General features: G+C 58.0%; 3 protein-coding genes across 7 annotated transcripts in view; 1 reads left to right on the forward strand and 2 right to left on the reverse strand.

The window, feature by feature from the left end:
* The window catches only part of KATNAL2 (katanin catalytic subunit A1 like 2), a 330528-nt gene that overhangs the window by 99303 nt on the left and 215252 nt on the right, over window positions 1–15973 (forward strand). The window lies entirely within an intron of this gene.
* On the reverse strand, window positions 367–7557 carry LOC129018901 (elongin-A3). The gene has a single exon (XM_063653630.1). It carries the CDS (start codon window positions 3257–3259, stop codon window positions 1544–1546), a length of 1716 nt encoding a protein of 571 aa, XP_063509700.1. The 5' UTR covers window positions 3260–7557; the 3' UTR covers window positions 367–1543.
* On the reverse strand, window positions 10251–15839 carry LOC129018898 (elongin-A3). Its single transcript, XM_063653631.1, has one exon. The coding sequence runs from the start codon at window positions 15033–15035 to the stop codon at window positions 13320–13322; it is 1716 nt and encodes a 571-aa protein (XP_063509701.1). The 5' UTR covers window positions 15036–15839; the 3' UTR covers window positions 10251–13319.

Here is a 15973-nt window from a genome sequence, read left to right on the forward strand (position 1 = left end):
TCACCGTGCCCGGACATGTCTGAGTTTTACGCGGTCGCTGACTGGATTATGTCCCCTTCCCCGGAACGGATGCTTTTCTGTCTTCCTTAAGGGTAGCATCTCTGTGGCACCCCGTTTCTGGCTCCTTCCGTGTTCTTCAGGCTTGAAGGCCTCCTTTGACGTGCACCGGCATCCACTCAGGTGCCTGCTTCCAGGAGCTTCCCAGCCCCCATGCTGCTGACAGCCCAGGGTACAGGACTTTGATCTCTTCTGCTGCCCTTGCTCGGTTTTGCCTTGCGGCTTATGTCTTTGTATTTCTCTCTCTACCCCTCACTGTCGGTAACGCCTAAGAACGAGGTTTACTTAATGGGGGGGGGGGGGGTGTGTGCGCGTGCGTGTTTGTGTGTGTGCGCGCGCGTGTGTGTGTGCGTTTGTGTGTGTGTCTTTGTTTGTGTGTATGTGTGTGTGTCGTATCTGGCACACGGACCTGTGACTACCAGCCCGCGTGAAGCCAACAAATGCCCTGAGTTAGAAGGCAAACGTTCACCAAAGCTTGCAGGAGCTGGTAGGAGGTGAAGTCAAGGTAGTTAACCCGGTCATCTCATGGGAATTAGAAACTCTGGTTGGCAGGTTTAGACTTCCTGATCGAGAACCTAAATAAGCTGATTAAGGTGTCGCCATTCTTTCACAGGGGTTCTGGGTGAAAAGATTGGGAATGACTCTAGTAAAAGTGTTTTGACTTAAGGAACGTACCAGTTGTTAGCATTTATGTATGAAAGCCAAGAGTTCCTTTCTTCAAACAAACAGCAGTTTTCTTTGAGGTGTGCTCTGGTTGTGTCATCCAGGCTGGAGTGCAGTGGAATGAGGAAGGGTCACCGCAACCTCCGCTTGGCCAGCTCAGGCGATCCTGCCACCTCAGCCCTTTAAGGAGCTGGGACCACAGGGGCCGTGCCACCACGCCGGGCTAATTTTGGTATCTTTTGTGGAGACGGGGCTTCTCCGTTTGGCCCAGCCTGGTCCCCACCTCCTGGGCTCAAGCGATCTGCTTTCCTCGGCCTCCCGGAGGAGGATGGCTCACGATTAGAGGATCATGCCCGGCCTTTTATCTAAAAGAAAACAACAACAGTAACAAGACATTTTGCGTAGTCGGAGTTATCAGTGTCAACTGATGGATTGAGAGTTTGTGTCTAAGAAGTCCCTGTGTGCTCCATGATTTCAGAAGAGAGAACAAACGGCAAAAGGGACTCTCACATCTCGTACCTGATTTATGATGGCAACTAGGGCGTTGTTTAAAAAACGGTCGGTGAACCACCAAAGCAGAGTTGATCCGAACGCGTTCATAATATCTTCTGAATTCTGAGGTGTCCTCCAAGCAGGGAGGCAGTGGCCGGGTGTGGGAGGCAAAAATCACAGGGCCAGCGCTTGACACCTGCAGAATTCAGAGGCTCAACTTTGCACCCAGCCAAGGGTCCTGGTGTCCATTGGAAGTTTCGTTCCCCAACCCGCGTTGACTTTGCATTGGTCCTCCTCCCCCCAGATTTTATGTGTAAGGCAAGTCCTGAGTTTATCGTCGGGAGAATCTTCTCTTGTAGTCTCGAACTGCCTTGGCCATCAGCGGGGCCACTTTCTTGGCAGCCTGTTTCCGGGTCTTGGCCGCGGGCGCCGCGTGCTCATTGCTGCTGCTCAGGCAGGGGTTGGCCCGCTTCTCAGGGGGCCCGTGAAGGACGTTGCTGCTGCTGCTGCTGCTGCTGCTGCTGCCGCCGCCGCCGCCGCCGCCGCCGCCGCCGTCCCCGAGGCCGGAGGCAGCCTGGCTGCTTCCTGCGGGCTGGGGGGCTGGCTTGATCTCCCCGTTTCCGGGGTCAGCGGCTCCTGCAGACTTCTCTTCCCTCCTGGAAGCATCATAAGGCGTCTTGGCCACAGAGTTGAAACAGATCATCTTTGTCTGTCGGCCGCTGGGTTTGTTTTCAAGTGCAGATCGGATTTTCGTGGTCACTACTCGCAGCCGCTGCTCTCGGGCGTCGCGAAGCCGCAGGTACAGCTCCCGCCAAGACTCGTGCTCCCGCGGCTTTTCTCCCTTGAAGTCCTGGAGACAATGAATCCTCCATAATTCATCTGTCTCTCGAGCGAGTGCGTGGTTGTCTTTCTCTGTGCGATACAGCTGATCAGGCGTCCACCCTTCCGGAACGGGTTCAAGAACCGAGTAGGCGACCCCTCCCACGTCGCCGAGGGCGTCCGGATTGTTTCTAAGCACCGGGAGGCACTGCTGGCGCAGCGTCAGCACCTGGAGCTGGCAGGCAGGCCTGGAGCCCGAGTACACCTGCAGCCTAGCATTCACTCTGCGTCCAGGGAAAGCGGCTTCCTCCTGGAACGTTGGCGCGGAGAGTGCTTCTGGCTCTGCCTGGGAGGTCATGGCCTCAAAAGCGGACAGCAGATCGTAGTTGGCCTGCATCCAGGCCGCTGAGGGGTCCCAGAGCTCTGCGAAGAGAAGGCTGGGCACCGTTTTCGGCCCGGCGGAATCAGCGCCGGCCGCCTGCAGCCTCTCTGACTGGCTTTCCTGGACAGGAGGCGATTTGTGAGCCGAAGCCCAGCGGGACGATTTGCGCCCCTTGCTGTGGCTCGCCACCGCTTCCCCCTGAGGTTGGCCCTGGCAGCCCGGACCCGGCAGAGGCCCGCCCTGAGCGGCGTGAGCGTGGCCTCTTCCGGGTTGCTTCCCGGGCACAGCGGGCTCAGGGCCCTCGGGCGTCGGGAGGGGAGCGGTGCGCGTTGGAGGGTCCCGACGGGGGCCGGAATCAGCTGGGGCCGTTCTGGGGCGCTTTCTCTCGGCTCTGGGCTCGCGACTGGGAGACCTCGGGTGAGGTCTCTGTTGTCCCGGAGGTGTTCTGCGTGCTGTCCGTCCGTGCTGAGGGCTGTGAGATGGGCTCCTGGGGGCCGTCGCGTTTTCTGGGAAGCCCCAGGCCTTTTCCTGGTCCTGGAGAGCCTCCCCGAGGCGCTGTCGGGAAGCGCTGTCCTCAGCGTCCTGTGGGTCAGGCCCGGTGTTTCGGTCCACAAGCACCAGCTTCTTCCACCGGGCCGCTAAGTCTCTGGCAAAGTCGCCCACGTGCTGGTGCTTCCGCAGGCGCTTCACCGTCTTTCTGATTCCAGTCTCCGCCAGGATGTCTGCCGTCATGGGCAGGGCGGAGAGTTTCTGCAAATATTTCTCCAGCTTTTTTGGGTTCGTCTTCGTGGCCAGACGCACCTGCAGCTTCTGCACTGCGCGCAGCGTAGTGGAGCCTGCCGCCATCTCAGCAGAGCTGTGCAGGCGTCGCTGTCCTCGCGTTCGCGGCTCTGTCCTCGGGGCGGCGGGACACGAAGTCTGGGGTGGCCGGTCCTCGCTGCCCGGTCGCCAGGCAGCGACCTCGGGATGTGGAGTCACAGCCTGGCGCGAGCTCGGTCCTCGGAGCAGTGGGCCACTGGTTCCGGGGCGCTGGTCCTCGCGGACCGCAGGCCTCGGGGCGTGGAGTCCCCACAACCTGGAGCGAGCTGGGTCCTCGGAGCAGCGGGCCACTTGGTCTGGAACGCCGGTCCTTGCAGACAGCTGAGCAGGCCCGCTTCTGTCCCTCGGGATGTGGAGCCGCAGCCTGGAGTGACCTCTGCGCTGCGCCGTCCGAGGCGGAATGCAGCTGGGCTGCCAGAGCCCGGCCTTATATAGCCAGCCCCGGGCCCACCCAGGACTCAAGCCCTGACCCCCTTGGGCCTTGGGCAGCCCCGCCCCAATACGAATTCATTCCGTCAGCCCAACGCAGCCAATCGGGACGGTCCACGCCAGGTGGACTGCTGTGCCCGGCAGGTTCATTAGGTTAATTGCAGCCTGGACACACCCCACTGAGTTCTACCGTTGGCCCTCCTTGTTCCCAGCCCCCGCATCTGTGGATTCCCAAAGACACAGACAGAATCCCCTTGGGAGTAAAAGCGAAAATAACAACACCGCAAGACAAAATCGTAGGAAGGAGAACCAACAGAGGAGGACAACTCTTTACCTGGGATTGCCGTCGTGTGAGGGGACTTGGAAACATTCGTAGAAAAGTGGGATTAAGGGAGAAAAATGAAAAAGGTGTATTTTACTTCTCGACCCCGTCTCCATCAACTTCGAGACCCTTCTGGAAGCAGTGTCTCCTCCCCGCCGTCCAGCCCATCCCTAAAGCCCCCCAGGGTCCTGGGAATGTAACTGTTTCCATGCAATCTTTCTTCCGTTGTTAACTGAAGAAAACTGGGTGCCCTTTACAGGTTTTCTAAGACAAGGAAACGAAAAGAAGTCAGCAGGCGCCAAATCAGGACGGTAAGGTGGACGCCTCGTGATTTCCCATGGCAAGTCTTGCCCAGCTGCCCTCGTTGGAAGAAAGGCATGAGCAGGAACGTTGTCGTGGTGGAGAAGAACTCTCTGGTGGGGACCTTCTCCGCTCCAGCTTTGGCTAACTCTCTGAAAAGGCTCTGCCAGTGAGCAGATGTGATCAGGGTTTGGCCCTCCAGAAAGCCAACGAGGAGAATCCCTCTGGCATCCCCCCCCAAACGGTGGCCATGACCTCCGCTCTTGACTGCTCCTCTGTGGCTTCGGCTGGAGCACTGCCACCTCTTGCTAGCCACGGCTTCGTGCTTGGTCTTCAGGATCCTGCCGGGTAGAGCCAGGTTTCGTCTCCTGCTGCCAATCTTGGAAGAAATGCTTCAGGATCTTGCTCCCACCGGTTGTTTAAAATCTCCTCGGAAAGGCTTGCTCTGGCCTGCAGCTGATATCGGCGCCACGGTTTGGGCAGCCGAGTTCCACTCTCACCTTTCAGTCCGAATGGGGAAAACACAACCATTTGAAGTATGAGGATTCGGGTGTTAAGCCTTTTCTGAGAATTACCCTCCGTGTTGTGTAGAGAAATAGGTAAATTTGCTGTGTTTCCAGACTTCCGGCTACCTCACGAAGAGGATCCTAGTGCAATACTGGCCATGCTTCCGGAGCTCCCAGAATGAGGATTGTTTTGTAAATAGGTGGGAAGAGAATTGAGCTGTCCTGGGTCAGTGTAGCAATGTTACAGCAGGATCCTTAGGTTGATGCTGAATTCTATTCTGGGGCAGGTTTATGTGTTGTGTGGGGGTTGTTTCCTTTCTGTCTTTTGGAGCGGGTGTGTCGCAGTGGGAGCAGGGATCTGCTGAGGTCTGTCTCGTTCTCCAGTAATGAATGAGTTTAATGGGTGCAGCCGCTGTTCTCAGTAGCACGCCAGTGGGGGCATCGATGAGCTATGAGGAGCTAGAGCTTGCTCGGATTGCTTCCTTGTGTTTGTGTTTTGAGTTGTGTTTGCTTGTTTCGTGCTTGTTCTCCATTTCGGCAGGGGAAACGATTTTCCAGGAAGGAAGGTTGTTGCCAGTGGAAAACAATTTGGTTCCGAGGGACTGGGGTTTCTGGCTGGGAGTGGGGAGGGGCTGCAGGGTGATCGGTGGCCACTCCACCTCCTCCAGAGAGAGCGTGTGGCTTCTCTGCCTTGGGGAGGATATTCTGCTCTCTTGTGAGTTTTGCAGGCCACCTGAGATTCTCTCTTGAATTGCTGTCAAGAAATAGGGACGGGCGTTGTCTCTGGCCCTTGCTGGGGAAGGTTTTCTGAGGTTTTGTTTTTCAATTTTGAGACGGAGTTTGGCTTCTGTTGTCCAGCCTGGAGCGCAGTGGTGGGATCTGGGCTCACCGCAAACCCCGCCTCCCGGGTTCAAGCGATTCTCCTGTCTCAGCCCCCTGAGTAGCTGGGATTACAGGCGCTCGCCAGCAAGCCCAACCGAGTTTCGTCTTTTTAGAAGAGACGGGATATCCTCAGGTTGGTCAGGCTGGTCTGCAACTCCTGACCTCAGGTGGTCCGCCGGCCTCGACCTCCCAAAGCCACGGGAATACAGGCGCGAGTCACCGTGCCCGGACATGTCTGAGTTTTACGCGGTCGCTGACTGGATTATGTCCCCTTCCCCGGAACGGATGCTTTTCTGTCTTCCTTAAGGGTAGCATCTCTGTGGCACCCCGTTTCTGGCTCCTTCCGTGTTCTTCAGGCTTGAAGGCCTCCTTTGACGTGCACCGGCATCCACTCAGGTGCCTGCTTCCAGGAGCTTCCCAGCCCCCATGCTGCTGACAGCCCAGGGTACAGGACTTTGATCTCTTCTGCTGCCCTTGCTCGGTTTTGCCTTGCGGCTTATGTCTTTGTATTTCTCTCTCTACCCCTCACTGTCGGTAACGCCTAAGAACGAGGTTTACTTAATGGGGGGGGGGGGGGGGGTGTGCGCGTGCGTGTTTGTGTGTGTGCGCGCGCGTGTGTGTGTGCGTTTGTGTGTGTGTCTTTGTTTGTGTGTATGTGTGTGTGTCGTATCTGGCACACGGACCTGTGACTACCAGCCCGCGTGAAGCCAACAAATGCCCTGAGTTAGAAGGCAAACGTTCACCAAAGCTTGCAGGAGCTGGTAGGAGGTGAAGTCAAGGTAGTTAACCCGGTCATCTCATGGGAATTAGAAACTCTGGTTGGCAGGTTTAGACTTCCTGATCGAGAACCTAAATAAGCTGATTAAGGTGTCGCCATTCTTTCACAGGGGTTCTGGGTGAAAAGATTGGGAATGACTCTAGTAAAAGTGTTTTGACTTAAGGAACGTACCAGTTGTTAGCATTTATGTATGAAAGCCAAGAGTTCCTTTCTTCAAACAAACAGCAGTTTTCTTTGAGGTGTGCTCTGGTTGTGTCATCCAGGCTGGAGTGCAGTGGAATGAGGAAGGGTCACCGCAACCTCCGCTTGGCCAGCTCAGGCGATCCTGCCACCTCAGCCCTTTAAGGAGCTGGGACCACAGGGGCCGTGCCACCACGCCGGGCTAATTTTGGTATCTTTTGTGGAGACGGGGCTTCTCCGTTTGGCCCAGCCTGGTCCCCACCTCCTGGGCTCAAGCGATCTGCTTTCCTCGGCCTCCCGGAGGAGGATGGCTCACGATTAGAGGATCATGCCCGGCCTTTTATCTAAAAGAAAACAACAACAGTAACAAGACATTTTGCGTAGTCGGAGTTATCAGTGTCAACTGATGGATTGAGAGTTTGTGTCTAAGAAGTCCCTGTGTGCTCCATGATTTCAGAAGAGAGAACAAACGGCAAAAGGGACTCTCACATCTCGTACCTGATTTATGATGGCAACTAGGGCGTTGTTTAAAAAACGGTCGGTGAACCACCAAAGCAGAGTTGATCCGAACGCGTTCATAATATCTTCTGAATTCTGAGGTGTCCTCCAAGCAGGGAGGCAGTGGCCGGGTGTGGGAGGCAAAAATCACAGGGCCAGCGCTTGACACCTGCAGAATTCAGAGGCTCAACTTTGCACCCAGCCAAGGGTCCTGGTGTCCATTGGAAGTTTCGTTCCCCAACCCGCGTTGACTTTGCATTGGTCCTCCTCCCCCCAGATTTTATGTGTAAGGCAAGTCCTGAGTTTATCGTCGGGAGAATCTTCTCTTGTAGTCTCGAACTGCCTTGGCCATCAGCGGGGCCACTTTCTTGGCAGCCTGTTTCCGGGTCTTGGCCGCGGGCGCCGCGTGCTCATTGCTGCTGCTCAGGCAGGGGTTGGCCCGCTTCTCAGGGGGCCCGTGAAGGACGTTGCTGCTGCTGCTGCTGCTGCTGCTGCTGCCGCCGCCGCCGCCGCCGCCGCCGCCGCCGTCCCCGAGGCCGGAGGCAGCCTGGCTGCTTCCTGCGGGCTGGGGGGCTGGCTTGATCTCCCCGTTTCCGGGGTCAGCGGCTCCTGCAGACTTCTCTTCCCTCCTGGAAGCATCATAAGGCGTCTTGGCCACAGAGTTGAAACAGATCATCTTTGTCTGTCGGCCGCTGGGTTTGTTTTCAAGTGCAGATCGGATTTTCGTGGTCACTACTCGCAGCCGCTGCTCTCGGGCGTCGCGAAGCCGCAGGTACAGCTCCCGCCAAGACTCGTGCTCCCGCGGCTTTTCTCCCTTGAAGTCCTGGAGACAATGAATCCTCCATAATTCATCTGTCTCTCGAGCGAGTGCGTGGTTGTCTTTCTCTGTGCGATACAGCTGATCAGGCGTCCACCCTTCCGGAACGGGTTCAAGAACCGAGTAGGCGACCCCTCCCACGTCGCCGAGGGCGTCCGGATTGTTTCTAAGCACCGGGAGGCACTGCTGGCGCAGCGTCAGCACCTGGAGCTGGCAGGCAGGCCTGGAGCCCGAGTACACCTGCAGCCTAGCATTCACTCTGCGTCCAGGGAAAGCGGCTTCCTCCTGGAACGTTGGCGCGGAGAGTGCTTCTGGCTCTGCCTGGGAGGTCATGGCCTCAAAAGCGGACAGCAGATCGTAGTTGGCCTGCATCCAGGCCGCTGAGGGGTCCCAGAGCTCTGCGAAGAGAAGGCTGGGCACCGTTTTCGGCCCGGCGGAATCAGCGCCGGCCGCCTGCAGCCTCTCTGACTGGCTTTCCTGGACAGGAGGCGATTTGTGAGCCGAAGCCCAGCGGGACGATTTGCGCCCCTTGCTGTGGCTCGCCACCGCTTCCCCCTGAGGTTGGCCCTGGCAGCCCGGACCCGGCAGAGGCCCGCCCTGAGCGGCGTGAGCGTGGCCTCTTCCGGGTTGCTTCCCGGGCACAGCGGGCTCAGGGCCCTCGGGCGTCGGGAGGGGAGCGGTGCGCGTTGGAGGGTCCCGACGGGGGCCGGAATCAGCTGGGGCCGTTCTGGGGCGCTTTCTCCCGGCTCTGGGCTCGCGACTGGGAGACCTCGGGTGAGGTCTCTGTTGTCCCGGAGGTGTTCTGCGTGCTGTCCGTCCGTGCTGAGGGCTGTGAGATGGGCTCCTGGGGGCCGTCGCGTTTTCTGGGAAGCCCCAGGCCTTTTCCTGGTCCTGGAGAGCCTCCCCGAGGCGCTGTCGGGAAGCGCTGTCCTCAGCGTCCTGTGGGTCAGGCCCGGTGTTTCGGTCCACAAGCACCAGCTTCTTCCACCGGGCCGCTAAGTCTCTGGCAAAGTCGCCCACGTGCTGGTGCTTCCGCAGGCGCTTCACCGTCTTTCTGATTCCAGTCTCCGCCAGGATGTCTGCCGTCATGGGCAGGGCGGAGAGTTTCTGCAAATATTTCTCCAGCTTTTTTGGGTTCGTCTTCGTGGCCAGACGCACCTGCAGCTTCTGCACTGCGCGCAGCGTAGTGGAGCCTGCCGCCATCTCAGCAGAGCTGTGCAGGCGTCGCTGTCCTCGCGTTCGCGGCTCTGTCCTCGGGGCGGCGGGACACGAAGTCTGGGGTGGCCGGTCCTCGCTGCCCGGTCGCCAGGCAGCGACCTCGGGATGTGGAGTCACAGCCTGGCGCGAGCTCGGTCCTCGGAGCAGTGGGCCACTGGTTCCGGGGCGCTGGTCCTCGCGGACCGCAGGCCTCGGGGCGTGGAGTCCCCACAACCTGGAGCGAGCTGGGTCCTCGGAGCAGCGGGCCACTTGGTCTGGAACGCCGGTCCTTGCAGACAGCTGAGCAGGCCCGCTTCTGTCCCTCGGGATGTGGAGCCGCAGCCTGGAGTGACCTCTGCGCTGCGCCGTCCGAGGCGGAATGCAGCTGGGCTGCCAGAGCCCGGCCTTATATAGCCAGCCCCGGGCCCACCCAGGACTCAAGCCCTGACCCCCTTGGGCCTTGGGCAGCCCCGCCCCAATACGAATTCATTCCGTCAGCCCAACGCAGCCAATCGGGACGGTCCACGCCAGGTGGACTGCTGTGCCCGGCAGGTTCATTAGGTTAATTGCAGCCTGGACACACCCCACTGAGTTCTACCGTTGGCCCTCCTTGTTCCCAGCCCCCGCATCTGTGGATTCCCAAAGACACAGACAGAATCCCCTTGGGAGTAAAAGCGAAAATAACAACACCGCAAGACAAAATCGTAGGAAGGAGAACCAACAGAGGAGGACAACTCTTTACCTGGGATTGCCGTCGTGTGAGGGGACTTGGAAACATTCGTAGAAAAGTGGGATTAAGGGAGAAAAATGAAAAAGGTGTATTTTACTTCTCGACCCCGTCTCCATCAACTTCGAGACCCTTCTGGAAGCAGTGTCTCCTCCCCGCCGTCCAGCCCATCCCTAAAGCCCCCCAGGGTCCTGGGAATGTAACTGTTTCCATGCAATCTTTCTTCCGTTGTTAACTGAAGAAAACTGGGTGCCCTTTACAGGTTTTCTAAGACAAGGAAACGAAAAGAAGTCAGCAGGTGCCAAATCAGGACGGTAAGGTGGACGCCTCGTGATTTCCCATGGCAAGTCTTGCCCAGCTGCCCTCGTTGGAAGAAAGGCATGAGCAGGAACGTTGTCGTGGTGGAGAAGAACTCTCTGGTGGGGACCTTCTCCGCTCCAGCTTTGGCTAACTCTCTGAAAAGGCTCTGCCAGTGAGCAGATGTGATCAGGGTTTGGCCCTCCAGAAAGCCAACGAGGAGAATCCCTCTGGCATCCCCCCCCAAACGGTGGCCATGACCTCCGCTCTTGACTGCTCCTCTGTGGCTTCGGCTGGAGCACTGCCACCTCTTGCTAGCCACGGCTTCGTGCTTGGTCTTCAGGATCCTGCCGGGTAGAGCCAGGTTTCGTCTCCTGCTGCCAATCTTGGAAGAAATGCTTCAGGATCTTGCTCCCACCGGTTGTTTAAAATCTCCTCGGAAAGGCTTGCTCTGGCCTGCAGCTGATATCGGCGCCACGGTTTGGGCAGCCGAGTTCCACTCTCACCTTTCAGTCCGAATGGGGAAAACACAACCATTTGAAGTATGAGGATTCGGGTGTTAAGCCTTTTCTGAGAATTACCCTCCGTGTTGTGTAGAGAAATAGGTAAATTTGCTGTGTTTCCAGACTTCCGGCTACCTCACGAAGAGGATCCTAGTGCAATACTGGCCATGCTTCCGGAGCTCCCAGAATGAGGATTGTTTTGTAAATAGGTGGGAAGAGAATTGAGCTGTCCTGGGTCAGTGTAGCAATGTTACAGCAGGATCCTTAGGTTGATGCTGAATTCTATTCTGGGGCAGGTTTATGTGTTGTGTGGGGGTTGTTTCCTTTCTGTCTTTTGGAGCGGGTGTGTCGCAGTGGGAGCAGGGATCTGCTGAGGTCTGTCTCGTTCTCCAGTAATGAATGAGTTTAATGGGTGCAGCCGCTGTTTTCAGTAGCACGCCAGTGGGGGCATCGATGAGCTATGAGGAGCTAGAGCTTGCTCGGATTGCTTCCTTGTGTTTGTGTTTTGAGTTGTGTTTGCTTGTTTCGTGCTTGTTCTCCATTTCGGCAGGGGAAACGATTTTCCAGGAAGGAAGGTTGTTGCCAGTGGAAAACAATTTGGTTCCGAGGGACTGGGGTTTCTGGCTGGGAGTGGGGAGGGGCTGCAGGGTGATCGGTGGCCACTCCACCTCCTCCAGAGAGAGCGTGTGGCTTCTCTGCCTTGGGGAGGATATTCTGCTCTCTTGTGAGTTTTGCAGGCCACCTGAGATTCTCTCTTGAATTGCTGTCAAGAAATAGGGACGGGCGTTGTCTCTGGCCCTTGCTGGGGAAGGTTTTCTGAGGTTTTGTTTTTCAATTTTGAGACGGAGTTTGGCTTCTGTTGTCCAGCCTGGAGCGCAGTGGTGGGATCTGGGCTCACCGCAAACCCCGCCTCCCGGGTTCAAGCGATTCTCCTGTCTCAGCCCCCTGAGTAGCTGGGATTACAGGCGCTCGCCAGCAAGCCCAACCGAGTTTCGTCTTTTTAGAAGAGACGGGATATCCTCAGGTTGGTCAGGCTGGTCTGCAACTCCTGACCTCAGGTGGTCCGCCGGCCTCGACCTCCCAAAGCCACGGGAATACAGGCGCGAGTCACCGTGCCCGGACATGTCTGAGTTTTACGCGGTCGCTGACTGGATTATGTCCCCTTCCCCGGAACGGATGCTTTTCTGTCTTCCTTAAGGGTAGCATCTCTGTGGCACCCCGTTTCTGGCTCCTTCCGTGTTCTTCAGGCTTGAAGGCCTCCTTTGACGTGCACCGGCATCCACTCAGGTGCCTGCTTCCAGGAGCTTCCCAGCCCCCATGCTGCTGACAGCCCAGGGTACAGGACTTTGATCTCTTCTGCTGCCCTTGCTCGGTTTTGCCTTGCGGCTTATGTCTTTGTATTTCTCTCTCTACCCCTCACTGTCGGTAACGCCTAAGAACGAGGTTTACTTAATGGGGGGGGGGGGGGGTGTGTGCGCGTGCGTGTTTGTGTGTGTGCGCGCGCGTGTGTGTGTGCGTTTGTGTGTGTGTCTTTGTTTGTGTGTATGTGTGTGTGTCGTATCTGGCACACGGACCTGTGACTACCAGCCCGCGTGAAGCCAACAAATGCCCTGAGTTAGAAGGCAAACGTTCACCAAAGCTTGCAGGAGCTGGTAGGAGGTGAAGTCAAGGTAGTTAACCCGGTCATCTCATGGGAATTAGAAACTCTGGTTGGCAGGTTTAGACTTCCTGATCGAGAACCTAAATAAGCTGATTAAGGTGTCGCCATTCTTTCACAGGGGTTCTGGGTGAAAAGATTGGGAATGACTCTAGTAAAAGTGTTTTGACTTAAGGAACGTACCAGTTGTTAGCATTTATGTATGAAAGCCAAGAGTTCCTTTCTTCAAACAAACAGCAGTTTTCTTTGAGGTGTGCTCTGGTTGTGTCATCCAGGCTGGAGTGCAGTGGAATGAGGAAGGGTCACCGCAACCTCCGCTTGGCCAGCTCAGGCGATCCTGCCACCTCAGCCCTTTAAGGAGCTGGGACCACAGGGGCCGTGCCACCACGCCGGGCTAATTTTGGTATCTTTTGTGGAGACGGGGCTTCTCCGTTTGGCCCAGCCTGGTCCCCACCTCCTGGGCTCAAGCGATCTGCTTTCCTCGGCCTCCCGGAGGAGGATGGCTCACGATTAGAGGATCATGCCCGGCCTTTTATCTAAAAGAAAACAACAACAGTAACAAGACATTTTGCGTAGTCGGAGTTATCAGTGTCAACTGATGGATTGAGAGTTTGTGTCTAAGAAGTCCCTGTGTGCTCCATGATTTCAGAAGAGAGAACAAACGGCAAAAGGGACTCTCACATCTCGTACCTGATTTATGATGGCAACTAGGGCGTTGTTTAAAAAACGGTCGGTGAACCACCAAAGCAGAGTTGATCCGAACGCGTTCATAATATCTTCTGAATTCTGAGGTGTCCTCCAAGCAGGGAGGCAGTGGCCGGGTGTGGGAGGCAAAAATCACAGGGCCAGCGCTTGACACCTGCAGAATTCAGAGGCTCAACTTTGCACCCAGCCAAGGGTCCTGGTGTCCATTGGAAGTTTCGTTCCCCAACCCGCGTTGACTTTGCATTGGTCCTCCTCCCCCCAGATTTTATGTGTAAGGCAAGTCCTGAGTTTATCGTCGGGAGAATCTTCTCTTGTAGTCTCGAACTGCCTTGGCCATCAGCGGGGCCACTTTCTTGGCAGCCTGTTTCCGGGTCTTGGCCGCGGGCGCCGCGTGCTCATTGCTGCTGCTCAGGCAGGGGTTGGCCCGCTTCTCAGGGGGCCCGTGAAGGACGTTGCTGCTGCTGCTGCTGCTGCTGCTGCTGCCGCCGCCGCCGCCGCCGCCGCCGCCGCCGTCCCCGAGGCCGGAGGCAGCCTGGCTGCTTCCTGCGGGCTGGGGGGCTGGCTTGATCTCCCCGTTTCCGGGGTCAGCGGCTCCTGCAGACTTCTCTTCCCTCCTGGAAGCATCATAAGGCGTCTTGGCCACAGAGTTGAAACAGATCATCTTTGTCTGTCGGCCGCTGGGTTTGTTTTCAAGTGCAGATCGGATTTTCGTGGTCACTACTCGCAGCCGCTGCTCTCGGGCGTCGCGAAGCCGCAGGTACAGCTCCCGCCAAGACTCGTGCTCCCGCGGCTTTTCTCCCTTGAAGTCCTGGAGACAATGAATCCTCCATAATTCATCTGTCTCTCGAGCGAGTGCGTGGTTGTCTTTCTCTGTGCGATACAGCTGATCAGGCGTCCACCCTTCCGGAACGGGTTCAAGAACCGAGTAGGCGACCCCTCCCACGTCGCCGAGGGCGTCCGGATTGTTTCTAAGCACCGGGAGGCACTGCTGGCGCAGCGTCAGCACCTGGAGCTGGCAGGCAGGCCTGGAGCCCGAGTACACCTGCAGCCTAGCATTCACTCTGCGTCCAGGGAAAGCGGCTTCCTCCTGGAACGTTGGCGCGGAGAGTGCTTCTGGCTCTGCCTGGGAGGTCATGGCCTCAAAAGCGGACAGCAGATCGTAGTTGGCCTGCATCCAGGCCGCTGAGGGGTCCCAGAGCTCTGCGAAGAGAAGGCTGGGCACCGTTTTCGGCCCGGCGGAATCAGCGCCGGCCGCCTGCAGCCTCTCTGACTGGCTTTCCTGGACAGGAGGCGATTTGTGAGCCGAAGCCCAGCGGGACGATTTGCGCCCCTTGCTGTGGCTCGCCACCGCTTCCCCCTGAGGTTGGCCCTGGCAGCCCGGACCCGGCAGAGGCCCGCCCTGAGCGGCGTGAGCGTGGCCTCTTCCGGGTTGCTTCCCGGGCACAGCGGGCTCAGGGCCCTCGGGCGTCGGGAGGGGAGCGGTGCGCGTTGGAGGGTCCCGACGGGGGCCGGAATCAGCTGGGGCCGTTCTGGGGCGCTTTCTCTCGGCTCTGGGCTCGCGACTGGGAGACCTCGGGTGAGGTCTCTGTTGTCCCGGAGGTGTTCTGCGTGCTGTCCGTCCGTGCTGAGGGCTGTGAGATGGGCTCCTGGGGGCCGTCGCGTTTTCTGGGAAGCCCCAGGCCTTTTCCTGGTCCTGGAGAGCCTCCCCGAGGCGCTGTCGGGAAGCGCTGTCCTCAGCGTCCTGTGGGTCAGGCCCGGTGTTTCGGTCCACAAGCACCAGCTTCTTCCACCGGGCCGCTAAGTCTCTGGCAAAGTCGCCCACGTGCTGGTGCTTCCGCAGGCGCTTCACCGTCTTTCTGATTCCAGTCTCCGCCAGGATGTCTGCCGTCATGGGCAGGGCGGAGAGTTTCTGCAAATATTTCTCCAGCTTTTTTGGGTTCGTCTTCGTGGCCAGACGCACCTGCAGCTTCTGCACTGCGCGCAGCGTAGTGGAGCCTGCCGCCATCTCAGCAGAGCTGTGCAGGCGTCGCTGTCCTCGCGTTCGCGGCTCTGTCCTCGGGGCGGCGGGACACGAAGTCTGGGGTGGCCGGTCCTCGCTGCCCGGTCGCCAGGCAGCGACCTCGGGATGTGGAGTCACAGCCTGGCGCGAGCTCGGTCCTCGGAGCAGTGGGCCACTGGTTCCGGGGCGCTGGTCCTCGCGGACCGCAGGCCTCGGGGCGTGGAGTCCCCACAACCTGGAGCGAGCTGGGTCCTCGGAGCAGCGGGCCACTTGGTCTGGAACGCCGGTCCTTGCAGACAGCTGAGCAGGCCCGCTTCTGTCCCTCGGGATGTGGAGCCGCAGCCTGGAGTGACCTCTGCGCTGCGCCGTCCGAGGCGGAATGCAGCTGGGCTGCCAGAGCCCGGCCTTATATAGCCAGCCCCGGGCCCACCCAGGACTCAAGCCCTGACCCCCTTGGGCCTTGGGCAGCCCCGCCCCAATACGAATTCATTCCGTCAGCCCAACGCAGCCAATCGGGACGGTCCACGCCAGGTGGACTGCTGTGCCCGGCAGGTTCATTAGGTTAATTGCAGCCTGGACACACCCCACTGAGTTCTACCGTTGGCCCTCCTTGTTCCCAGCCCCCGCATCTGTGGATTCCCAAAGACACAGACAGAATCCCCTTGGGAGTAAAAGCGAAAATAACAACACCGCAAGACAAAATCGTAGGAAGGAGAACCAACAGAGGAGGACAACTCTTTACCTGGGATTGCCGTCGTGTGAGGGGACTTGGAAACATTCGTAGAAAAGTGGGATTAAGGGAGAAAAATGAAAAAGGTGTATTTTACTTCTCGACCCAGTCTCCATCAACTTCGAGACCCTTCTGGAAGCAGTGTCTCCTCCCCGCCGTCCAGCCCATCCCTAAAGCCCCCCAGGGTCCTGGGAATGTAACTGTTTCCATGCAA

Source organism: Pongo pygmaeus, chromosome 17 (assembly GCF_028885625.2).
Source record: "Pongo pygmaeus isolate AG05252 chromosome 17, NHGRI_mPonPyg2-v2.0_pri, whole genome shotgun sequence".
In the NCBI taxonomy this organism is placed as follows: Eukaryota; Metazoa; Chordata; class Mammalia; order Primates; family Hominidae; genus Pongo; species Pongo pygmaeus.